The sequence below is a fragment of the Callospermophilus lateralis genome, chromosome 4 (genome assembly GCF_048772815.1).
Source record: "Callospermophilus lateralis isolate mCalLat2 chromosome 4, mCalLat2.hap1, whole genome shotgun sequence".
Lineage (NCBI taxonomy): Eukaryota > Metazoa > Chordata > Mammalia > Rodentia > Sciuridae > Callospermophilus > Callospermophilus lateralis.
Window position 1 is genome coordinate 151,376,147 of NC_135308.1, and position 20,915 is coordinate 151,397,061.

Sequence of the window (20,915 nt, forward strand, 5' to 3'; positions counted from 1 at the left end):
AGGAATTTGAATTGCTGTATTTCTCACTGAGCAGTGCAAGAATTTTCTTCAGAGCAGACAAGACTGCAGCTGAAGAGAACCAAGAAAAGAAAGAAAAGGAAGGTCAGTGAGTGACTTGAATTTGGAAAAAAACAATAAATCTCTTTTTAACTGTAGACATGAATGCACCATTTTTGGGTCAGATTTCTAGCTTCCTTTTTTCTTTTGGAAAATAATATAGACCTAGAAATAAGTCTTAAAAAAAAACAACTAATGCCTATATTTAAGTTGAAAAGAAATTTACTTAATTCATGAATTAGAATTAAACATGCTTAAAATTATTTTAGACTATTATCTGGAAGATATTTAGTATTTATTAAATTAATTCCATTTAGGTTCATTTTTAAGGCAAAAGATTTGGAAGAATTTGAGTTAATATAATCTAAACTGTGCAGAAACTTGAGTGCTTAGGTTCTGCTTAGGCATTTTGTGATGCCGGAACCTTGTTTTCAGTGCAGGAGACTGGAAAAAACTGCAGATGGATTAGACCATTTGCTTTAAATCCTGAATCATTAAAACAAAACCACCAAACCCTGTAGTCTTAAGGCAGTGGGATTCTTTGCTTTGATTTTTTCTTGAAGAACTCTCTAGGGTTCTGGTTTGATGTATATCACTTACATGCTCAAGTTGCACTTCTTAACTGTATTTTAGCTAAAGATTGCTCAGAGATGTCAGTTGCTGAATAAGTACATTTGTCAAATAATTTTCATTTGTTAAATAGTATATGCACGTGACAGTTGCACAAAATGCCAGGATTTTGTTCTGATCCCAGACAATAAAAAGCTGTTTATAAAAAGTAAGTTACAAGTACAAATGGAAAGTTATTCATTCTGGACAATTTTATTATGTGAGTTTGCTGCCACATCTCTGTCAGTATTGGCAGTGCACCATAGTGGTGATTTCTTGGTTCAACTGGAGGAAGTGGTGTGTGGGGGGAGCATAACCTATTTAGATGAGAGATACCAAGATTCCACAGGAAAAAGATGCTCAATTTGAAGTCCCTCCCCTATTGTGATTCTTCTCTCTCAACTCTGCATTTCCATTAATAACCAGTCAGAACTTGCTTAGTATTTGGTCTATGTAAAACAAAACAAAAACTAGTTATAATTTGTTATGTTAAAGAAAAGTTTGATGGATACAACCTTTTAATTTGATATGTAACAATATTGCTCTTTTCAAATTTTATTTATGTTTTAATTCACTTTTAAAAATTGAACATAAATATGACCATTGTTGTTTTCACTCATACTTCTAGAAGAAACTAAAACAAGCAATGGAGACCTGTCTGACTGCACTGTGTCTACTGATCCTGTTGTGAAGTGATATTGATGGTATGAAATCATCAGAATTGTGTTAATATTTTTGCCAGTGAAATTGGATGTTGTAAGCTATCATCATATTGTTTCCTGGGTCACATCTCTGGAAAATATTTTAGTTGTGACAACTCTTAAGGCAGTACTCTGAAGTTCAGCCATTCTGTTTACAAAGGCTCTGCTTTAGGTTGAGAATAAGATTTTAAAATTTGACTTTTGCCTAGACTTTAGGCTAGAAGATATTTCTAGGAAAAATTATTTGTTGGCAAATCCAGATTCCTAAAATGTCACCTCAGATCTCTTGCAGTCTACAAGTGTTTGTAATTTATATTTGCATAGGTCTTTATCTCAAGTCATTGGAAATTCAATGCATATACTATATAGCCAGTAAATACATGTCTTAAAAAAAAAAGGAATTGAACCTGAAATTTATGAAGCATACATATCAATATTCTTACAAAAAGAGTATGTGAAGATGACTTTGATACTGGAGGTGAGGTACAAATGTGTTATGTACCCTTTGTGTACAGTATAACTGATGATCCTTCGTTGTTAATTTCATGTGACTCTCAAGAGCTGCTGCTGATGTCTTTTGATGAGACATTGTAATTAGTTTACATTGCTTTGGGAACATTTAACCTCCAACAACTGCTTTAAGATTTACTTAATACTCAAAAGTCAGATAAAGCCATAGAATCCTGCTTGTTCACTTCTGGTTGATATCAGAAAAAGTTGAATGAATTGTTTCTACATCTAAACTCAGGTTTCTTCTATGTTAGGTTAAATTGAAATCCTGATGGTTTGGGCAGGCTTTTTCTTCATATCAAGTATAATCTAAAATACAAGATTAAATAATTGCACTGTGCAGGCTTTTAAAAAATTACCACTGTGAGAATAAAACTCTAATAAATCACTTCCTGATTTTAAAAATATAGAAAGATTTTGAGTAAATTTTAGTTCCTGGCAAGCTACTGGCTTTATTTTTGTAAAGATGTTAGTTAATAATTATATGGTTTAATCTTGGCCTTTTTAAATATAATAAAATAATACCTTTATGATGAAAAGGAAAATTTAAAACTTTAAATGTAATACAGATATCCTTTGGGAAAATGCTTGATTTTTCTGTTGCATTTGCCTGCTAAACATTTCTCTGGATAAATCCTGCAAGGAAGGAATTCTAACATTTTTGGAATGGGTATTCAGTGCTCTGTCTGTGCTCATTGGTTTAGGGTCAGGAAAACTTTCCCAGCCCAAGATAAATACCTTTCCTATTAAGTCAGAAGAAACAGAATTTGTAGAACCTGTTTTATGTTTATTATGTAAACATGGCTTAAAAATTATGGACAATGGATAGATTAAAGGCTTTTGATATTTTTAATTCATACTAACTGTAGAAATGGCCCTAAAGCATGCTGCATAATTGATAATTTATATTTTCATTATTATAATTATAAATGTTTATATTAATGATATTGCATTTAATTGTATCAAATTAGTCACCATTTCATAGCAACAGTATTGTTTTCTGCTTTTCTTCTCTAACTTTCTAAAATTATGTCCTTCAATGGGGATAGAAATTGTGATTAAAAGAATCACATCTCTTGATTATCCCCATATGTAAATTAATCATTTTATCAATACTAGAGGCCACATGCTGACTCCCTGGATACCTACAATTGAGAAGAAAGTGACAGATTATTATTTCACCTTTAGTTCAAAATAACATCACTGCAGTCTGGAGAAATTATAATTTCACATACTTGAAATAAAATCTCTGAAAAGTATTTAAATGGTATCAAACTGAAGAGCAACAGGGCTTCAGTATATTCCCACCTGAGTTAATATATACTCTTGGATGTTTTTTCTTACTAACATTATTAATGTTAATATTTTTTCAGACATACTGTAATTTAAAAATTAATGTGAACATTTGTTATAAGTTCACAGAAAACTTAATGATGTTCAAATTCTCAGGAATTAAGGACTAACCATACATTGTCAGTTAAAATTAAATTTTGTAAAGGATGGCAAGTTTGTTACCTCACTTGAGTGGGGGTTCCCTCTCCCAATTCTAAGAAAATACAATATGTATAATAAAACATTAATAAATATAATTTTAAATTTTTCCTTCCCCTGGATGTTTATGTTCAAAATTGAATGTCTTGAACCAGTAGTTCTTAACATTTACCTTTTTGGGTCCCCTTAAATCAAATAAAATATACGGAATCTCTCAAAGAAAAAATGCTTGCAAGCTGTCCAGAGGCAAAAAATTTCAAGTATATAATGGGATTGGATTTTGTCTATCCCAGGAAAAGAACCTTTGTTTTCTTTCCTTTATCCATTCTTGATCTTTCCAATAGCTTGATATTTTCAAATAAAAAGAACAACATGAATTTATTTTAAATCCTAATCCTGGAAAGGGATCCTAAGTATGATGCGCTTAATATGTTAGAAATAACTATAATCCTATTTACAAACATGGATTGAAGTGAAACAGTAATAAACAAGAGCCTTTTAAATACTACATTGGAGGGCAAGAGATAACAATCCTGTTAAACATTATGCTGGAGAAATGTCTGATTACCACCTTTTTTATTCTGAGGTATTAAATTTGTAAAATTGTGGGAAAGATAATACTACCACGTACATCATGTTACTTTTTGATGCTGGTTTTGCTGAATGTATGAATGGTAGACTTTCATAATTTTGGGGGATGGGTACTGGGGATTGAACTCTGGGGCTCTCGAACACTGAGCCATATCCCCAGCCCTATTTTGTATCTTTACTTAGACACAGGGTTTCACAGCATTGCGTAGTGCCTCGCTTTTGCTGAGGCTGGCTTTGAACTTGTGATCCTCCTGCCTCAGCCTCCTGAGCCACTGGGATTATAGGTATGTGCCACCATGCCTAGCGACTTTAAAAATCTTGGCACTATTCTCTTTTCCAGCTTCAGGTTGCAGAAGTTTCAGATGTCTTTCACCCCGCTACTCTTTGGTATTGATGCACCATTTTATTGAACTATTTTCCTGTCAGTGGAGATTAACATTATTTATTTGGTTTGCCACTAAAGTCAATGCAAACCACAATTTACATATGCTCTTGGTATAAGGATCTTGGATGTGATTTTACCCTACTTGCAGGCTACTACATTTGATTGCCATGATGTCATGGATGCTGATCAAAGGGATAATAATGCAGGCAATATGAGCACCAGCGTATTTTCATCAGTCCCCCTTTCCCTTAAATTCCACAGGGAAATGTTTCGTGGATCCTGACAGATGCTTTAATGCCTAGGGGCTTTGTTATTCCTGAAGACCACTGAGTTTAGGAAATCCATGACTTATATAGCAAATAGTAAAAAAAAGCCTGCTCTGTGTACTGGAGGAAGATACTTCATCCTTCAGGGTTGCTCATTGCAGTTTTCCCATCCAGTTATCAGCTCTTCTCTGGCTTAGGGAGAGCTGACAGGTACATAAAAGTATCTGTCTGTATAAAAATAATTTTTAAACAAAGCTTTTAGGTGTTAGGAACAATTACATAGGTTTTTAAGATTTCAGATAAAAAAGAGGAATCTAGAATAAATGGAAATCTATAGAAATTAGATTGTACAAGGAACTCTTGAGATGGTGATGGCAAAGTTATAGTTTATATAAAAGTAAATTTTTACATATAGTACAGTATATAAAAAGTTTGACCAGTAAGTAGTTTCCCTATTTTGATAGCTTACCTCTTCATTACCACTTAAAACTAAGTGATCTCTCGAGTTCCCATTAGTGGAGATAAATTTCGCAGGAATATAGATGAAATTTATCTTTCCATTGATTCATGTCTGATGTCATAATTCTGGGATCATCTTTAAGAACTAAAACATTGTATAATGTATGTAAGATATATGTAAACTGAAGCATTCTGTAGTAGTGCCCTCATTAAGGAGGGGGGAAACTTTTATACCTGGAAGTATCTGTTGATATAAAATCAATCTTAAAGTATTTAAACAATTTTTGTAGAAATAAAGATACTTTGATATAGTTTCTGAATATCAGAATAATCTTCACAGCTTAGTACTAAGAAATATTTGGTAATTGCTTATCTCTGAGGTCATATACATAACACATAGTGGTTAGAAGCATACACTCTAAGGACAGACTGATGTGAATCTTGATTTGCTGCCTGTGAGGTTATATAGGCACAAGATGGGATAGTGAAAATAAGGAGTTCATGGGATTTTGAGGATTAATTTATATAAAACACTTTATATTTTACATTTTAGCTATTTTATATGGCTTATTGATTTGTACTCTTAGGTAGAAATGTATTTGGTATATAAGTGTTAGCTGCTATTATCACTCTTTTAGGTGGAGTTTGAAAAGCAGTCTGTATTTGACTGTGGCAAGTCTAGGTTCTTAGCTCAGTGACTAGGCTAGTTGTAAATGTGAAGAAGGCCTTGCTCTTCTCTAAAAGCAGTCATAAGAGGGCCGACTTATGGGTATGTGATGGAGAAATCCACATGGAAATCGAAACTGGTGAGGATAGCTGGTTTTCTAAAAAGGTTCCATTTCCTATACTTCCACCATTCATTTGGCACTCATTAATTTTTCACAGGGTTCTATATGCATTAATACACAATTCAATAAGTTGAGAAAAAGGGCAGATCACCTGGTTTCTAAATTAAAATTTTTATTTAAAAATATGTATGTCCTATTTAAAGAATACTACTTGGGAAGTGACGGTGTTGGTTGAAACTTGTTCCCACTTCCTCAGAGGCTCCCTCCCAGCATTCCCCCCAACTACTGTTCAGGGTTTGGTGGAAATAGGTCTGTTGCTTTTGTTTAGTTTTATCACCTTTCTGTATTTTCCTAAATAATGCAGTGTTTTGCATGTTTATCCTTACCATAAATAGCTTCTTACTCTGTATGTTTTTATGACTCTAGTATGATTTTTGAAATGCATGTTGGTGCACAGCTATATCTTATTTTTACTTCTCTAATATTGTTAGTGATTGTAGATGTTTAACCTACTGTACCATTGATGACATTGGGGTTTTCACCTTTGGTATACTATTGAACATTCTTGCTGTAATCACTGTTGTACATGTCTTAGAGCATGTGTTGAAACTGGTAAGTGGTGGGACAGGCACACTTTCAAATTTACTATAGACTGTCACACTGTTCTCTCATTTCAGCAGTGGGTTAGACTCCCCATTGCTCCTTTCCCTTCCAACAGCTGAATATTTGCAGTCTGTTCAATATAAAATGTCTGGTTTTAATTTACACTTTCTATTATGAGAGAATGAGCACAATTCTGTTTGAGTCCTTCGTAGTTTTTAATCTATGAAATGCTTTCATGACTTTGTATGTTTTTATATATTCTGAATATTTGGTCTTGTATCTTTGCTTAGTTAATATTTTCATTCTGTTTTTTTTTTTTTTTTTTTTTTTGATGATGATGGGTATCAATTAAATCCAGAGCCTCACACAGGCTAGGCAAGTGCTGTCACTGAATTTCTTCCCCAGCCCTCGTATTTTGTGATGAAGTTTTTTTTAAGGTGCTGAATTTCAGACTTTTTATCTTTTCCTTATTTTCTGCATGGTCTGTATCTTATTTAAGCCACAGTATTAACAATGCTTTAGTTTCCAACCTAGTAACTAACTGTTCAAGACTTGAGATTCTCTACTTCATACCTCCCTTCATTGAAAAAGTCTATGGGGGTAGGGGGACTGTGGCTTTTGCAGCTGAGAATTTACTGATCTTCTAGAGTTAGAATGAATCTAGAACTCACTTAATGGTCTCATATTGGCTTAGATCAGCTATCCATATCTTTGATGGTGTACACATTATAGGAGTGATTCTTCTAACAGACCCTATGAAGTTAACTTAGTTTTGGGCTGCAAAGGTTGTTTTATTAATTCCCCATTTAAAAAAATACTCATGTTGAATAGTTACTTTTTGATGAGCTGTCCCCTCTGCAGTGATTTCATTAAACCTTAGTGGTGTTTTTTTTTGTTTGTTTGTTTTTTGTTTTTGTTAAATTGTTATATCCAGAGAACTGACTCTAGTTTCCTTCCAGGAAATATTCTACAAAATAATAGCAAGCAAGAGAAAGAAACAGAATGGTAATTTTTATTGCTGGTTAATTACAAAAATGATAGTCTGTTGAACTTGGTTACAATTAAACACACTGTACCAATTCATGATCTTATATTTATTTCATAGCTAGGAGGGATCTGGGAGTCTAGGAACCAGAAATATTGGGGTAGAAATAGGAACTTAAGACCAAGCCCCACGACCAGCTGTGCTTCAAGTGAGTTTTAAAAATTAATTGACCCCTTCCTTGAGGAGGGTCTGGCTCAGAAGAAACAGGAACTGATAGAGCTGCATCCTGAATAGCCATTAAAAGGTCATATCTAAGAGGACCTTAAACTTCTGAATGCTGGTTCAGTGAGGTTGTGTTATAAAACTTTCTTTGTAGTATTCATCTACTAGTCCTTTTATTGCATGATGTCTAACATAGTTGCCAGTACTACACCTGCATCTCTACTGGTGCTTGGGCTTCAAAGCAGTGCTTGTCACCTCACTGCACACAGTAATGCTGCTAGGTCCAATTATAAGATAAGCTGAATTATAAATATACAACCTTCATGATGACAGGCACTTGATAAGCTTTAAGTAAAATATAAAAATAGATTATATTAATTGGAAATACTTAGTATTTATCAACTTGTAAAGCTACTTTTTTTCCACCTTTAAAATAGACACTAGAAACTCAAGAGATGACATTCAAATAAAGTGAACAATGCATTTTTCATAGCTTTCATTGTGAGCACTGCAATGCAATCTAAGGAAAAAAGACTTACCACAAGGCACCTAAAATAACATTTGTAGATGGATAGGAAGGCTGTCACCCTTTTCTTAACTGTTTCCCTCCCAAGTCTCAGTATCAAGGCTTCAAGGGGCACATTCCACAAACGATTGTCAGCATTCTGAAGCCAGGTCAGTGTGCCTATACATCAGAGAAGTTGAAAACCCTTAAGGAGGTAGCTTTCCTTCCTGTGTGCGCTTCCCCCACAGGCCCCAGTGAGTCACGCTTCAGATTCTGCGCTTCTATTTTCACTTGGATTTCCATCATTGTCATCTGATTGATCATTTAACAGTACATATTTTCCATCATTGGTTAGTGGTATAGACAGCATTAATTGAGCCAGTGCTTCTGGATCCTGAAGTTAGGAGAGTTTAAAAGAAGGAAAAAAGAAAATGCTTAAGATGCACTTAAACCCCTTCAGTTTGGCTTTCAATGTGTTCTGTTACCTAACCTCATTCCTCCTGACTCTTGTCAATGTGGGCTTTCAACTGGGTCTCCTCACTTTGCTGAAAAAAAAACTCAAGGCATTACTTATTCTAGAGTCCAGGCTAATTTTCCTCTTGGTCATAATATCACTTATGTACCCATAATTAGCTTTCCAAAGAGAGTCCATACAGGAACTTCCCTCATAAAATCTTTGTTTTCTTTGTCTTTAAACCCCATTCTTTTCTGTCTTTAGTCTACATCAGGAGTTGACAAAGCATGGCCATTTATTTAGCTCACTATTTATTTAGTTTACTAAGTTTTATGGGAGCACAGCTGTGCATTTACATACTGCTTATGGCTGGTTTTGTTACAATAGCAGAGTAAAGAGGCTGTGAAGATAATAAGCCTAAAAGATAAAGACCTTTTATAGAAAAAGTGTGCCAACTTCTCACCTATACCATTAAATACTAACTTTGTAGTGTGTGACATTATTTCAAGTTTATAGGTCTTCCACCCTCCTCAAGCACTGACTACACTAAAAAGGTATCTTCATTTTACTCTTTAAAGTAAAATATTTTAAGTTTAAAAACCCAGTTCTTCACTGGCCACATTCAGTATGCATATTAAATAATGCAGATCTAGAACATTTCTATTATGTAATATAATTCTTCTAGACACTGCTGGACTTAATGATATACCCCTGGATGAAGGACCATATTTCCTTTCACTACTATAATTCCAGGATTTTTTATATAAAATAGGTTCTCAAAAATTTGTTGGATGAGACTGTAAGCTGCTTAATGAGAGAGAGAGTGTTCATTTCTACTAAGTTCCCAGGTGATAACTATCAATGCTGCTGGGCCTATGATCGTCCTCTAAGGAGCTAGGCTGTAGAGCATGGTGGGTACCCACCTCATGGGAAACCTAGCCAACTAGTACGCAAGCAAGAAAATTAATAAAGCAGGAGCTGCAGCAATGATACTTATTAATTAAAAAGTATAGATATGCTACCAGTGAACATGGAAACAGATGATCAAAGATGTCTGGTGGTTAGAATGCTTAAAGAAAATCCCAAATTTGGTCTCACTGTCTAATGAGTATCACTTTTCTCTCCTGAGAAAAATGTACAAATGTCTATAGAATAGTTGTTAAACCAGCACTAAAATCCACCTTACCTTTTGAACCTCAATAATTTCTTTTCCCAAATTAATAGCATAACATATCTGCAAAAGACAAGAAAAGTAGTGTTTGGTAAAGGTAGAAAAGGATAAAAATTTTAGGAAAAAATGTGATATAGAAGTATAGTGAGGGCACTGTTTATGTCCACATGGAAAGACAGGATTGGCTGTTGGAGATTTGTCCCAGCATACAAATGTCCTGACCTCCTATTGCTGATTTATACCATACAAAAAACATTACAGGAAAGTTAAGTTATTCCAGCATTTAAAATTCCTGATAGCTATTTTTTTTCTCTGAAGTAAGTATATTTAGCTATTACGTGTTCAGATACATAATGGTAAATAGATACTTAATAAAAAGGAAGATTAACTTTGATAATTCTAAGTACCAGATGTAGTCAGTATTTTTCATACTAAACAAAAGAACAGCTTAGATGTGTTTTCCTGATGTCTTCCTTGATTTGCCCTCTGAGACTATTCTCTACTGTAACTTTCTGCTTTATTATTTCTTTTAAGGAACAAATTTTGGGGGAACTACATTTCATGATATCCTTACAATAATAAACTAACTTGCTAATATAGTCTTCCCCATTCACCCTATTTTAGCTGACATACAATTTGTTCCATGGGAAAACTTTAATCAAGTCAGTTTTCTTAATTTAGTAGGGCCTTCCTAGGAACTATCACTGTCTGAACTCCTGGATGGCAGCACAGGAGTGACCAACTACATACTGGGGGCTAGTGCAGAAAGAAAATCATTAAAAATGGACTTGTCTGGATTGAGATTTCACAGAATCTTAATATTAAAAAACAAACAAAAAACAAGACCTTTTCGCCTTCTGAGTTGCTTTCAAAAATGTACGTGCTGAGAGACTCTTCTCCTGTGGACTCTGGAATTCGGATGACAAAGCCAACCAGTCTTTTGTTTTCTTGATGAGCAGCAAACTGTGTGACACTGGTAAGTTCAAACTGGAGGGATGGGAAAGGGTTAGATGTGTAATCACAACAACTGGAATTTTAGTTTTTTTCTCAGCCCATATTAGGACTGATTTTTTTTTTTAAAGAGAGAGAGAGAGAGATGAGAAAGAGAGAGAGAATTTTTTAATATTTATTTTTTTAGTTTTCGGCAAACACAACATCTTTGTTTGCATGTGGTGCTGAGGATCGAACCCGGGCCGCACACATGCCAGGCGAGCGCACTACCACTTGCGCCACATCCCCAGCCCCAACAACTGGAATTTTAAAAACAAGGTTATTCTCTATGGAAAAGTCATGAAAAAGAGTGTACTAGTAGTTACAGTCATTTAATTTAACAAATTATTAAGTGCCTAGGTGTGTTTAAAGTAGAAGGTGAGGTAAAAGACATTGAATCACTAACATTAACATGGATGAGGTACTTACGTTGGCCCTTGACACCTGAGTCTGAGGATCTATCAACCTGCAATTTTAAGAGATTTATAATATCACAAATGTTGAAAAAACTATTTTGCACTGCTAATTTTTCTTGCCCTGCTGCTCTCTGTAGGACAAGGGTAAAGTACTCAAATAATCCTGATTTTTTTTTTTCTTTTTTTTTTCTCATTATGCAACGCGGGGCATCATTGTAGAAGTCTTAACTCCCGGGTTGTTCAGGGGAGACCCAGTCTGAGACCAGTCTGCTGGCATTGCAGCAAAGTGCTTCGTATCAGGAAAGTGGACACTATTACCTGTTTTCCTGTTCACAAGCTGAGCCATATGTACATAATCTAGATTTTGTTTTCATAGTTTTGCACTTTTTATAGCCTATTTTTGAAGATTAACACATTTGCAAGATGATTGATTCCGTCTTTGCCTAATCCAGTAAGTGTTACAGAAAGCTTGCTGTGACTGTAAATGTAAATCTTAAAAGGGGGGATGTGATAATAGCGGGCTGAAATTTAAACCTGTATTTAAAAAAAAAAAAAATCACCAAATCTATTTGCAAACAAGTCAGTTTGTTATGCTGAAATTTTGGGGGCTTTCAAATCTCTCTTTTCCAACTACATTTCTGAATGCATAAAAATATCAATTTTTTTCACAGCCCTTTGTACTTCAAGATATGTTTTTTGTCCATCAGTATTAACTATTGGGATACTACTGGTTTTGTATGTGTTTTTCCTTTGAGACAACAGTACATATAATAGAGGTACAATTTGCTGGATTTTTTGTTTATGTATTTATTTCATTCCATTTGATTTATTTTAATTGTTGATACTTAAGTTGTCAAACAGTAGACATTACTTGTTTTATTTATGATATATTTCAGCTTAAAGTTATGTTATTATATGTGGATGTAAATATAGATTTGGTGTTTTGCAAAAAAAACAAAAAAAAAACTTATAAGAACTGGTGAGGGAGGGGTTATAAAATAGGCAAAAGTTCAGAATGAAGTCATCAAATAATCTCAGAGATGAAAAATAAGGTCTGGCTGAGGGCAGGGCAAAACAGTTTCATGAGACCATGTGCTGTGGTTTCTGCCTTTTTTGAACCTCTGTAGGTAATACTCAGGCTGTCTATAGTGGAAGATTATAAGCAAGTAGAAGAACTGATTTTCAGTGTTTTGGTGCTTAACCCCACAAAAAGCAGCCGCATAATTTTTGAGAGTTCTAGTGTATAATAGAATGGATCATATTCTGTACAAGCTTCCTTCCCAACATTCATTGGCTACTTTAGTTCCCCTGAAGTTCTAAATCAATTTATTCTAAATTTAACTTTAAAAAAGGGGGGGGGTAGGTGTGAAAAGAGAATGAAGGGATTTTGACAAAACTATACTTTTCAGGATGGATGTAAGAGGGATTATGTTTAATTTTAAGAAGGCATTTCAGACTGTATTCTTTCAACATTTTAAGCTTCATTTAATAATGAGGCTGATGTTTCTTGGACCTGCATTAGAGAATTTAATGTTGTCTTAAATACAAAGAGGTAAATTTTCCCTATATACTTATATTGTGTTGGTGTAATTAACATGGTGTATAAATTATTATGGAATTGGTATAGTTTTTTTAGGTGAAAGCAAAAATCTGTTTTTAAAACAATGGTTATAATTTCCATATATTTGAAATGTCAAGAGTAGGCAAGATACGTCTAGAGTAGGCAAGATATGTCTAGAGTAGGCAAGATATGTCCTGGATCTTGAGAAAAGCTTTTAACAAGATTTTATTCATAATAATCTAATTCTCAGGGTAAGGTTCATCAGAAATATTTGAAAATGTTTAAAATAAATGAAAAGGGCAGATTTAATGAACGGCAGAAACTAAATCCTCATTTTTGCCAAAGTTTTAGTTACCTTTCTTGAAGCTAACATTGAGCATTTTCCATGTCCCAGTCAGTTGTAAGTGCTTTAAATATATTAATTATTTCTTATTCAACACTATGAGGTGTGGATACGGTTTTCATTTTACAGTTAAAGGAATTGAGATACAGAGGTTAAGGAAGTTTGCCTGAAGTTGTGCAGCTAAGAAATGCCATAGCCAGGTATAAAACCCTCTTATAGTCTGGCCTCCCATAGAAATCACAGGCAGATGGGCTGTCCAGCTGGTAAGAAGCATTCCAGACTTTGTAACAGTAATGTATACCACTGTATATATACACTGGCATATACATACACTGGCATCCATTCCACCTTTAGGTCTCTTAAGTTTGGTTAGAGTGAATCAATCTCTGTGTAACAACTCCAGGTATATCTGAAAAACAGATTTGTAGAGCCGTGTGTATGTAATGGAAATTCGATCTTGTGATTGAGATCTCCCATGTTCTTGGGTAGGCAGAATTAATAGTGTCAAAATGGCCATTCTACCAAAACTGTTATACAGATTTAATGCAATTCCTATTAAAATCCCAATGACATTCTTCATAGAAATATAAAAAGCAATCATGAAATTTATTGGAAAAATAAGAGACCCAGAACAGCAAGCAATCCTTAGCAAGAAGAGTGAAGCAGAAGACATCACAATACCAGACCTTAAACTATACTACAGAGCAATACTAACAAAAACTGCATGGTATTGGCACCAAAATAGACATGTAGACCAATGGTACAGAAGACACAGAGATCAACCCATATAAATACAATTAACTCATACTAGACAAAGGCACCAAAAACATATATTGGAGAAAAGATAACCTGTTCACCAAACAGTGTTGGGAAAACTGGAAATCCATATGTAGGAAAATGAAATTAGACCTCTTTATCTCTTACCCTGCACAAAAATCAACTCAAAGACTTAGGCACTGGAACAGAGACCCTGCACCTAATAGAAGAAAAAGCAGGACTCAATCTCCACCAGGTTGGCTTAGGAACTGACTTCCTTAGCCAGAGATTTGGTTGCTCTCTTATTGGAAAATCCATAGAGGTCCACGTTTAGTTGTTTAAAATGCCAGAAGGTGGTTTTTCAGTGTATCAGTTTAAGTTTATTTAACCTTCTCACTTTTTAAAAATTTTTGTTTTCTTGTATACTTGAAACAATTATTCTTATAGTATTTCTCTTTTTCCAGTAGTGGGGATTGAACTCAGGGGTCTTTTCACGCTGAGGTACATCTCCAGCTCTCAGAAAGGGATCTTACTGAGAGGCTCAGGCTGGCCTGAAACTTTCAATTATTTTGCCTCAGCCCGAGTCTGTCGTACTATATTTCTGTAAACCATTGCAAATTCTATTCAACAAGACAGACTAGAAGTAAATACATTAATGTTAGTCCAAATGAGCAGTATTGATTGATCATAGGAATTAAGCTGAGGTCGGAGGAGGAATGGAGTGGGAAAGAAAGGAAAAGTATTTAAGTAGAGTTGATCCGTCTCAGTGATTAACTAGATTAGGAATTTGGAGAGAAAGGTATTTAGGATGCTTTTAGTTGAGTGATCAAGATAGATGAAGTTGACTTAATTTTTTGTCTGAGTCAAGGGAAGATATAGGGCTGCTGTACTTTGTACAGATCACATGATAAAAGCTTGTATTTCATTCCCAAAGGCCCCCCACGAGACTTATTCAAAACAAGACCAAGACAAGTAGGCCAAGGCTTGATAAGTGGCCATAGTAAGGAGACTTGACATTGTGAAATTCTCGGAATGAATTATTATTCCTGGTTTACTATCTCCAATCAAAATCTCTAACCAATAACAAATGTTATTGACATTTTTGGCTCTGACAGAGTGCTGTCTCATAGAAGTACAGTATGAAGTCTTACACATCATTTAAGTCTTCCCAACAGCCACAGTAAGAAACATGAAAAGAAACAAATGAAATTAATCTAAAATACTGTCAGACATGTACCAAATCTAAAAATTATTAGATGTTTTACATTCTCTTTTGGGGGAGGGATGATAAAACTATCTCAATTCCAACTAGTTAAGTGGTCTAGTTTAGGCAGATTCATGTTTTTTTTTCATTGTTAATTTTTATAAACCGTACTCTCAAATGAGTTTCATTTTCAAGCTGAGATATGACATAGAGAATAGCATAAGAGCATGTTTAGAAACATAGTACAGGCTGAGCATACCTAATCTGAACATTCGAAATCCAGAATGCCCAAAATCTGAAATGTGCTGACATGATGCCTCAAGTGGAAAATTCCACACCATGAAATTATTTCATGAACAAAATTATTAAAAATATTATTAAAAATATAACATTACCTTTGTGTATATGAAACAAAAGAATTTCATATTTAGACTTGGGTTCCATCCCCTAACACCTCAAATATTCCAAATCTGAAAAAAATCCAACACAGTTCTGGTCCCAAGCATTTCAGATAAGGGAATTCTAGTCATCACTGAATTCTTATCCTTAAGGGAGCATCTTTTATATTATGTCTTATAAAATGGAAATGTAAAAAGGGAAGGGGCGAAACAAGAGTAGCATCTTCATCTAATTCAATTGAACATACTCCGGCACTAACTTTTCAGATGGTTGATGTGCCCTAACAGAGGAATCAAATGCAGCCATGAGAGTCTAAAAATGAAACCAAATGTACCTCAGAGTTTGACTGGTGACCATCAGATGAGACTCTGTCATACGGAAGATGTTATGAATAGCCCGAGCTGCTAACACTTGTCTCATTGCTTCATAGATCACTTCAGTAGTGCTGTCTGTTTTAACTGCCATTGACCCCAAAAAACGAACTATAAACATCTGTTGCAAAAGAGAATCTGCAAGAGAGCATATTCTGCTCAGAAACACATTTTTTTGCCTGCTGTTAATCTGCTTACCAATGCCAGATACCCCTCTCTGAACAGGCCAAAGATCTCAGGCTTGCTTTCTATGAAGCACTTTCTACTCAAATTTCTCAATAAGACTTTTCAAAGCCTGGTATTGCTAAATGTTCTGAATCTTTTCTCTACATCTATCAGTTTGAAACTACTTTAAACAGACTAGAAAAGCTCTTCTTTTTCTCCATTTATGAGATGGAAGTGCCAGGTGAATGTCCTTCTAGAACTAAATCTCAAGAGCATTTCCACTAGATCCTGGAAAACTCATTAATTATTTGGGCTTCTTATAGAGGCAGCTTTATTTGTGGTAAGAGAGACCTGATGTTGGGTCTCACTCAACTCATACATCATATTTATAACCGAGACAATGATAATAAACCAAAATAACTTATTGTTCCTAAAGAATTTCCAACATTAGCTTCTAGATATTGGCATATAATCTGACAAAACTGTATAATGGCAACCACAACTGAAAGATAATGAATGTTTTTTTAAAGTTCACTTTTTCTGTAGGAACAATAATTCATGCACCCATTATTTTAAACTGAAGGGCCTCTTTTTTTCTTCCTCTGTCCATAAAAATAACAAAGGTTTAAAAATTACTAGGAAACTATAAATGGTTACTCTAATAGTAACTTTTGTGGGGGTACCAGGGGCACTTAATCACTGAGCCACATCCCCAGCTCTTCTTTATATTTTATTTAGAGACAGGTTCTCACTAAGTTGCTTAGGTCTTTGCTAATTTGCTAAGGTTGACTTTAAACTCATGCTTCTCCTGCCTCAGCCTCCCGAGCCACTGGGATTACAGGTGTGTGCAACCATTCCTGGCTCCTAATTTCTTTTTTTGTATAGACAAATTTGAAAGATTTTTTAAATTATTTATTTTAATTAGGTTTATATGCACTTTGATTCATTGTAGACAGTTGCAGCACAATTTTTCATTTCTCTAGGTGTAATGATGTAGTGTCGTACCACATGTGCAGTCATACATGTACCTAGGGTAATAATGTCCATCTCATTCCACCATTGAAAGATTTTTTTCCTTGGATTGTTGACACACAGTGTACAAAGACAGCCAGATACAAGTAGCACCAGACTTTAGGCACAACCTATTTCTCTGGAGGAGCTCCAAAGACAGTATGGGGTGGCACATATTTTCAGTTCATATTCTAAATCAGAGTTCTCTTAGGACATTTCACATCTTATTTCAATGACCCTGATCATTTTCTGCAGGGGCAAGAATAAGCACACCAAACTTGCCACTTACCTTCTGCTTCCGGAAATGACTCATCTTCAGTTTCACCAAAAGGGTTGATCCGCCTAAGGGAATAGCCAAGGTCAACAATCATGACAGCTGCTGCTGAAAGGACACTGAATACACTGAATTCTAAGTCAGAATGGGCAGTGACCTTTGGTGGTGATAGTGGAAGGAACACGAGATATCGAATCTACTTTCTCCCAGAGATATCTTCCCTTAACCCATACCTGCTCCCTCTGTTCTGATCGAGGAATTCTGTGGCAGGAAGTACTATATCAAACTGAATAGGCGTCCCAGGTGCGATCAGTTCTTCTGCTTCAGGAATACTGACTGTTGCTTTGGGAACAATCTTGTAATTTTCTGTTTCTGAATTTTTCAAGTTCTGGCTGAAGTATAAAATGGGGGACAGGGAATCAAATGACTTTTAAAAATAAAAATACAAGGGAGATTTCAGTCAGTCCCTCACTCCAATCACATCTGGCTAAAAACCTTCAGATTGCCCCACAACATTCTGAGCTGTGTCCCCTACAACCTGTTATATCACATATCTCTTCCTTTGGACAGGTTTTTGAGGGTGGGGCTGTAGCAAAGTCATATTATTATTTACAAGTAGGGACTGTTAGTAGGAACTCAAAAAGTGTTAGCTACAAGAACCAGTGTCTGCATTTGATCAGTCTGGTTCTGATTACCTGGAACCCTCTCCCCTTCCCGTGATGACTTCCTCTAGAGCCACACCTCCACGTGCTGTACCTTGCAGCTGCCTCCAGCTGGGGTGTGGGGTGCCTGATGTTGAAAACCCTGTGCTCCCCCTATTTTTGTCCCAAGGCCTGCCCTCACTGCATGTGTCCTACTAAGTGTTCAGAGAACAACCAATTAGCCAGCTCTCCCCCACACACCAGCCTGTAAGTCTTTAGCTCCTGAGTCTTCAAAATCACAGAGCCAGTCTGGTACCCCTGAGCTTAACACTGTGATATTCCCGCCCCGCTGCCACAAACCCCACCACTGTTTCTGAGGGGACCCTATAAAAACAGCGTGACATTTGCATAGTGATTAATCGTGTACCAACATATTTCTTCTCTTCCAGTGTCAGAATACTACAATTTAACTTCGCCATTGAAAAATCTTTTCTCCTTAGCTAGAGTGTAAACTCCTTTGAGGGGCACAGAATATCAATATTTCTATTTAATTGTCAGGATCATACAAAGCCTTCAATTATCTTTCTGTTCACTTGATGTTTTTATAACAACTTTTTGTTATAAAAACATCAAATGAACAGAAATGACTGTGAAACTACAAGAGTCATTTGACAGATGGTCAATGAATGGAATGTGTTGGACTACATAGGCTTGGAGACTTTTTAAACTCCACTGGTAACAGAAAAAGAAATTGAGGTTCCTAGACAACCTGTGAGTTAGGTTAAGAGTGGTGGAGCTCCCCTTGCTACCTCAGTAATCTCAGTGGTAGAATCAAAGCTGCTGTTTGATCCTGTTGTTATGAAAGACCTATGATTTAATAAGTAGTAAGCACAAGAGAGTGGTGTGAGTAGAAGTTTAAAGGGAGAAAGTCCAAGATTTTGGCTCCCCAGAGGGTTAAGTGGGCGGTAGCCCAATCAAGTGAGGGTGGGACCAGGTTACTGAAGACCTTAATGCTAACGTTTTTGGGGGCTGGATCAGAACTTGACTCTCCAGTACAGGAAGCCACTGAGGACTCTGAACAGAGTAACACGTCAAGTTTCACCTGGGATCTCCAGTTCTGATGGACACTTTGTAATCATCATCCTAACTGACCTCTAATGGACATGGCTTCTCTTCCCTGAAGCCCCTCTCTTCCAGGTTCTGCTGTGCCACACTTATGGGTTTTCTGGAGGTACTTCTCTACGCCAGATGATGGAGTTCTTCAGGATTCTCTCAGAGCCTCCACTCCTCCCTCTACCGGCTTGCCTCACACAATCTCTTCCACTACCGTCTCTTGCTTTGGCTCATACCCTGCTCAGACTTGCATTCTAGCCAGAATCCTTGGTCAAATGCTTGACTGGGAAGACTTGAAAGCCTCTTCAACCTAAAGTGACCCAAACAGAACTCCTCTTTGTGTTTGCTGCCACCAGACACAAAGGTTGTCCTTTGTCCTTTTCCTTCTACTCCATATCTCATCCATCACATGTCCCACATGACTTACCTACAATATAAATCAAATCCATGTCCTTTTCATGTCTGCCATGGTCCTGGTCTAGCCACCACTCCCAAGGACTGCCTGGTTCTGCCTCTCCATCTTTGTCTGCCCTCCTCCCTCCACGAGGCCCCAAGATCCTGAGCGTGGCTTCCTTCTGGTCAGCCTCATCTTGCTCTGTGATCTCCTTTGCCTAACAGTTTCTCAGATGTGCTAAGCTCTTTCCTGCTTCATCACACCTGTTATCAGGAATGCATCACCTCTGGCTGGCTGCAAGAACAGTGACTTCTCATCTTGTATTTTGTCAATTTGAACACCTCTACAGACAGGCCCTGCACAGGCCATCTCTACACTGTCCATGACAGCACCTTGGTCATTAATATCACAGTTCTTTCCCCCATTTTAACAGTGTAGGTTTACCTTTTGTCTGTCTTTTCCCAGTATTCTGTAAGTTTACCTAGTTCAGGCCTGGGCACACAATATTTGTTGAAGCAGGTATGTAATAACTGCAGAGTGAGGGAATTTCATGCAGATTTGTTTAGAAGTAAATGGCAGTTTATTCCCAAGAAAACATTTTCTTTGCTGCTTTCCTCTATTGTCATCAAAACATTTCTTTATTTTTAATGAGCTATTCTAAGAGAGGCTCCCTCCCCTCACAGCTCTGGAGCCATCCGGTAGCCACATCTGTCACCCCTTTAATCTCTGGGTTAAGTCAACTGGCTGGCTTATCTACAAAATAAATCCAAATTCATGTCCTTTTCATCTCTGCCATGGTCCTGGTCTAAGCCACCATTCCCAAGGACTGCCTGGTTCTGCCTCTCCATCTTTGCCCTCCCAGCCCTCCATGACTCCCCAAGTCATCCACTTTCCTCCAAGGGACTCTTCTGTGTCCCTTCTATAGAATCCTTTCTAAGAATGTGACTTACTTATTCTAGAACAGGAGAAAAATCAGTTACTGAATAATTAAAATGAGCTGCAAGTTTCTTTGCAGAAAAAAAATCACACCTTCTAATACTGACACTAAATTACCCATCAGCACTCTAGGAAGATGGCACCTTAGAGCTGGAGGGGCTGTGGAGGTCATGTGGTTTCTCAGGTCACCAAATGAAGTAGAGAAGGTCCAGCAGCTGACTGGCTCACTCAGGGACATCAGGCTGTGCAGGCGCCTCTCTTCTTCGGCCACTGATGTCGTGGCTTTAGGAACAGAAGGCCGAAGGGCTCACCTGCACCTCCTAGATCTTTTCTCACTCACTTCCACATGGCGCTTTCCCTAGAGCTGCACCCCGTGAGCGCACTACACTGCTGCTGGAATCCGCTAAGGCCTGCCTTAAAGCACCCAAATCTTCCTTAGACTTGTCGCCTCTTTATCATTCCTGTCACTGCTGTGAAGGGTCCACGTTTTGCTTGATGCCAGTTCTACCACCAGCACCTGCTGAGTCTCACTTTCCTCACCACT

General features: G+C 36.5%; 2 protein-coding genes across 7 annotated transcripts in view; one reads left to right on the forward strand and one right to left on the reverse strand.

Moving 5' to 3' along the window:
- The window catches only part of Washc4 (WASH complex subunit 4), a 63,384-nt gene extending 52,581 nt beyond the window's left edge, over nt 1-10,803 (forward strand). For 2 of the 3 annotated variants that reach the window (XM_076855050.2, XM_076855052.2), the window contains exons 32-33: nt 3-102; nt 1,295-3,477. In XM_076855050.2, coding sequence (XP_076711165.2) covers nt 3-102; nt 1,295-1,362 — 168 coding nt within the window. In that variant the 3' untranslated portion in view covers nt 1,363-3,477. Of the gene's footprint in view, nt 1-2; nt 103-1,294; nt 3,478-10,478 lie in introns of those variants that run through there. The other variant, XM_076855051.2, reaches the window with a different exon arrangement.
- The window catches only part of Appl2 (adaptor protein, phosphotyrosine interacting with PH domain and leucine zipper 2), a 62,588-nt gene that overhangs the window by 6,184 nt on the left and 35,489 nt on the right, over nt 1-20,915 (reverse strand). For 2 of the 4 annotated variants that reach the window (XR_013091243.2, XR_013091242.2), the window contains exons 15-21: nt 17,521-17,679; nt 17,303-17,355; nt 15,801-15,975; nt 11,217-11,253; nt 10,644-10,784; nt 9,813-9,860; nt 8,207-8,566 (exon numbers count right to left, since the gene is read on the reverse strand). Coding sequence is in view for 2 of the 4 variants with exons in the window: in XM_076855054.2 (XP_076711169.2) it covers nt 8,432-8,566; nt 9,813-9,860; nt 10,644-10,784; nt 11,217-11,253; nt 15,801-15,975; nt 17,303-17,355; nt 17,521-17,679 (748 nt within the window). In the remaining 2 variants the exon portion in view is untranslated. Of the gene's footprint in view, nt 1-7,452; nt 8,567-9,812; nt 9,861-10,643; nt 10,785-11,216; nt 11,254-15,800; nt 15,976-17,302; nt 17,356-17,520; nt 17,680-20,915 lie in introns of those variants that run through there. The other 2 variants (XM_076855055.2, XM_076855054.2) reach the window with 2 other exon arrangements.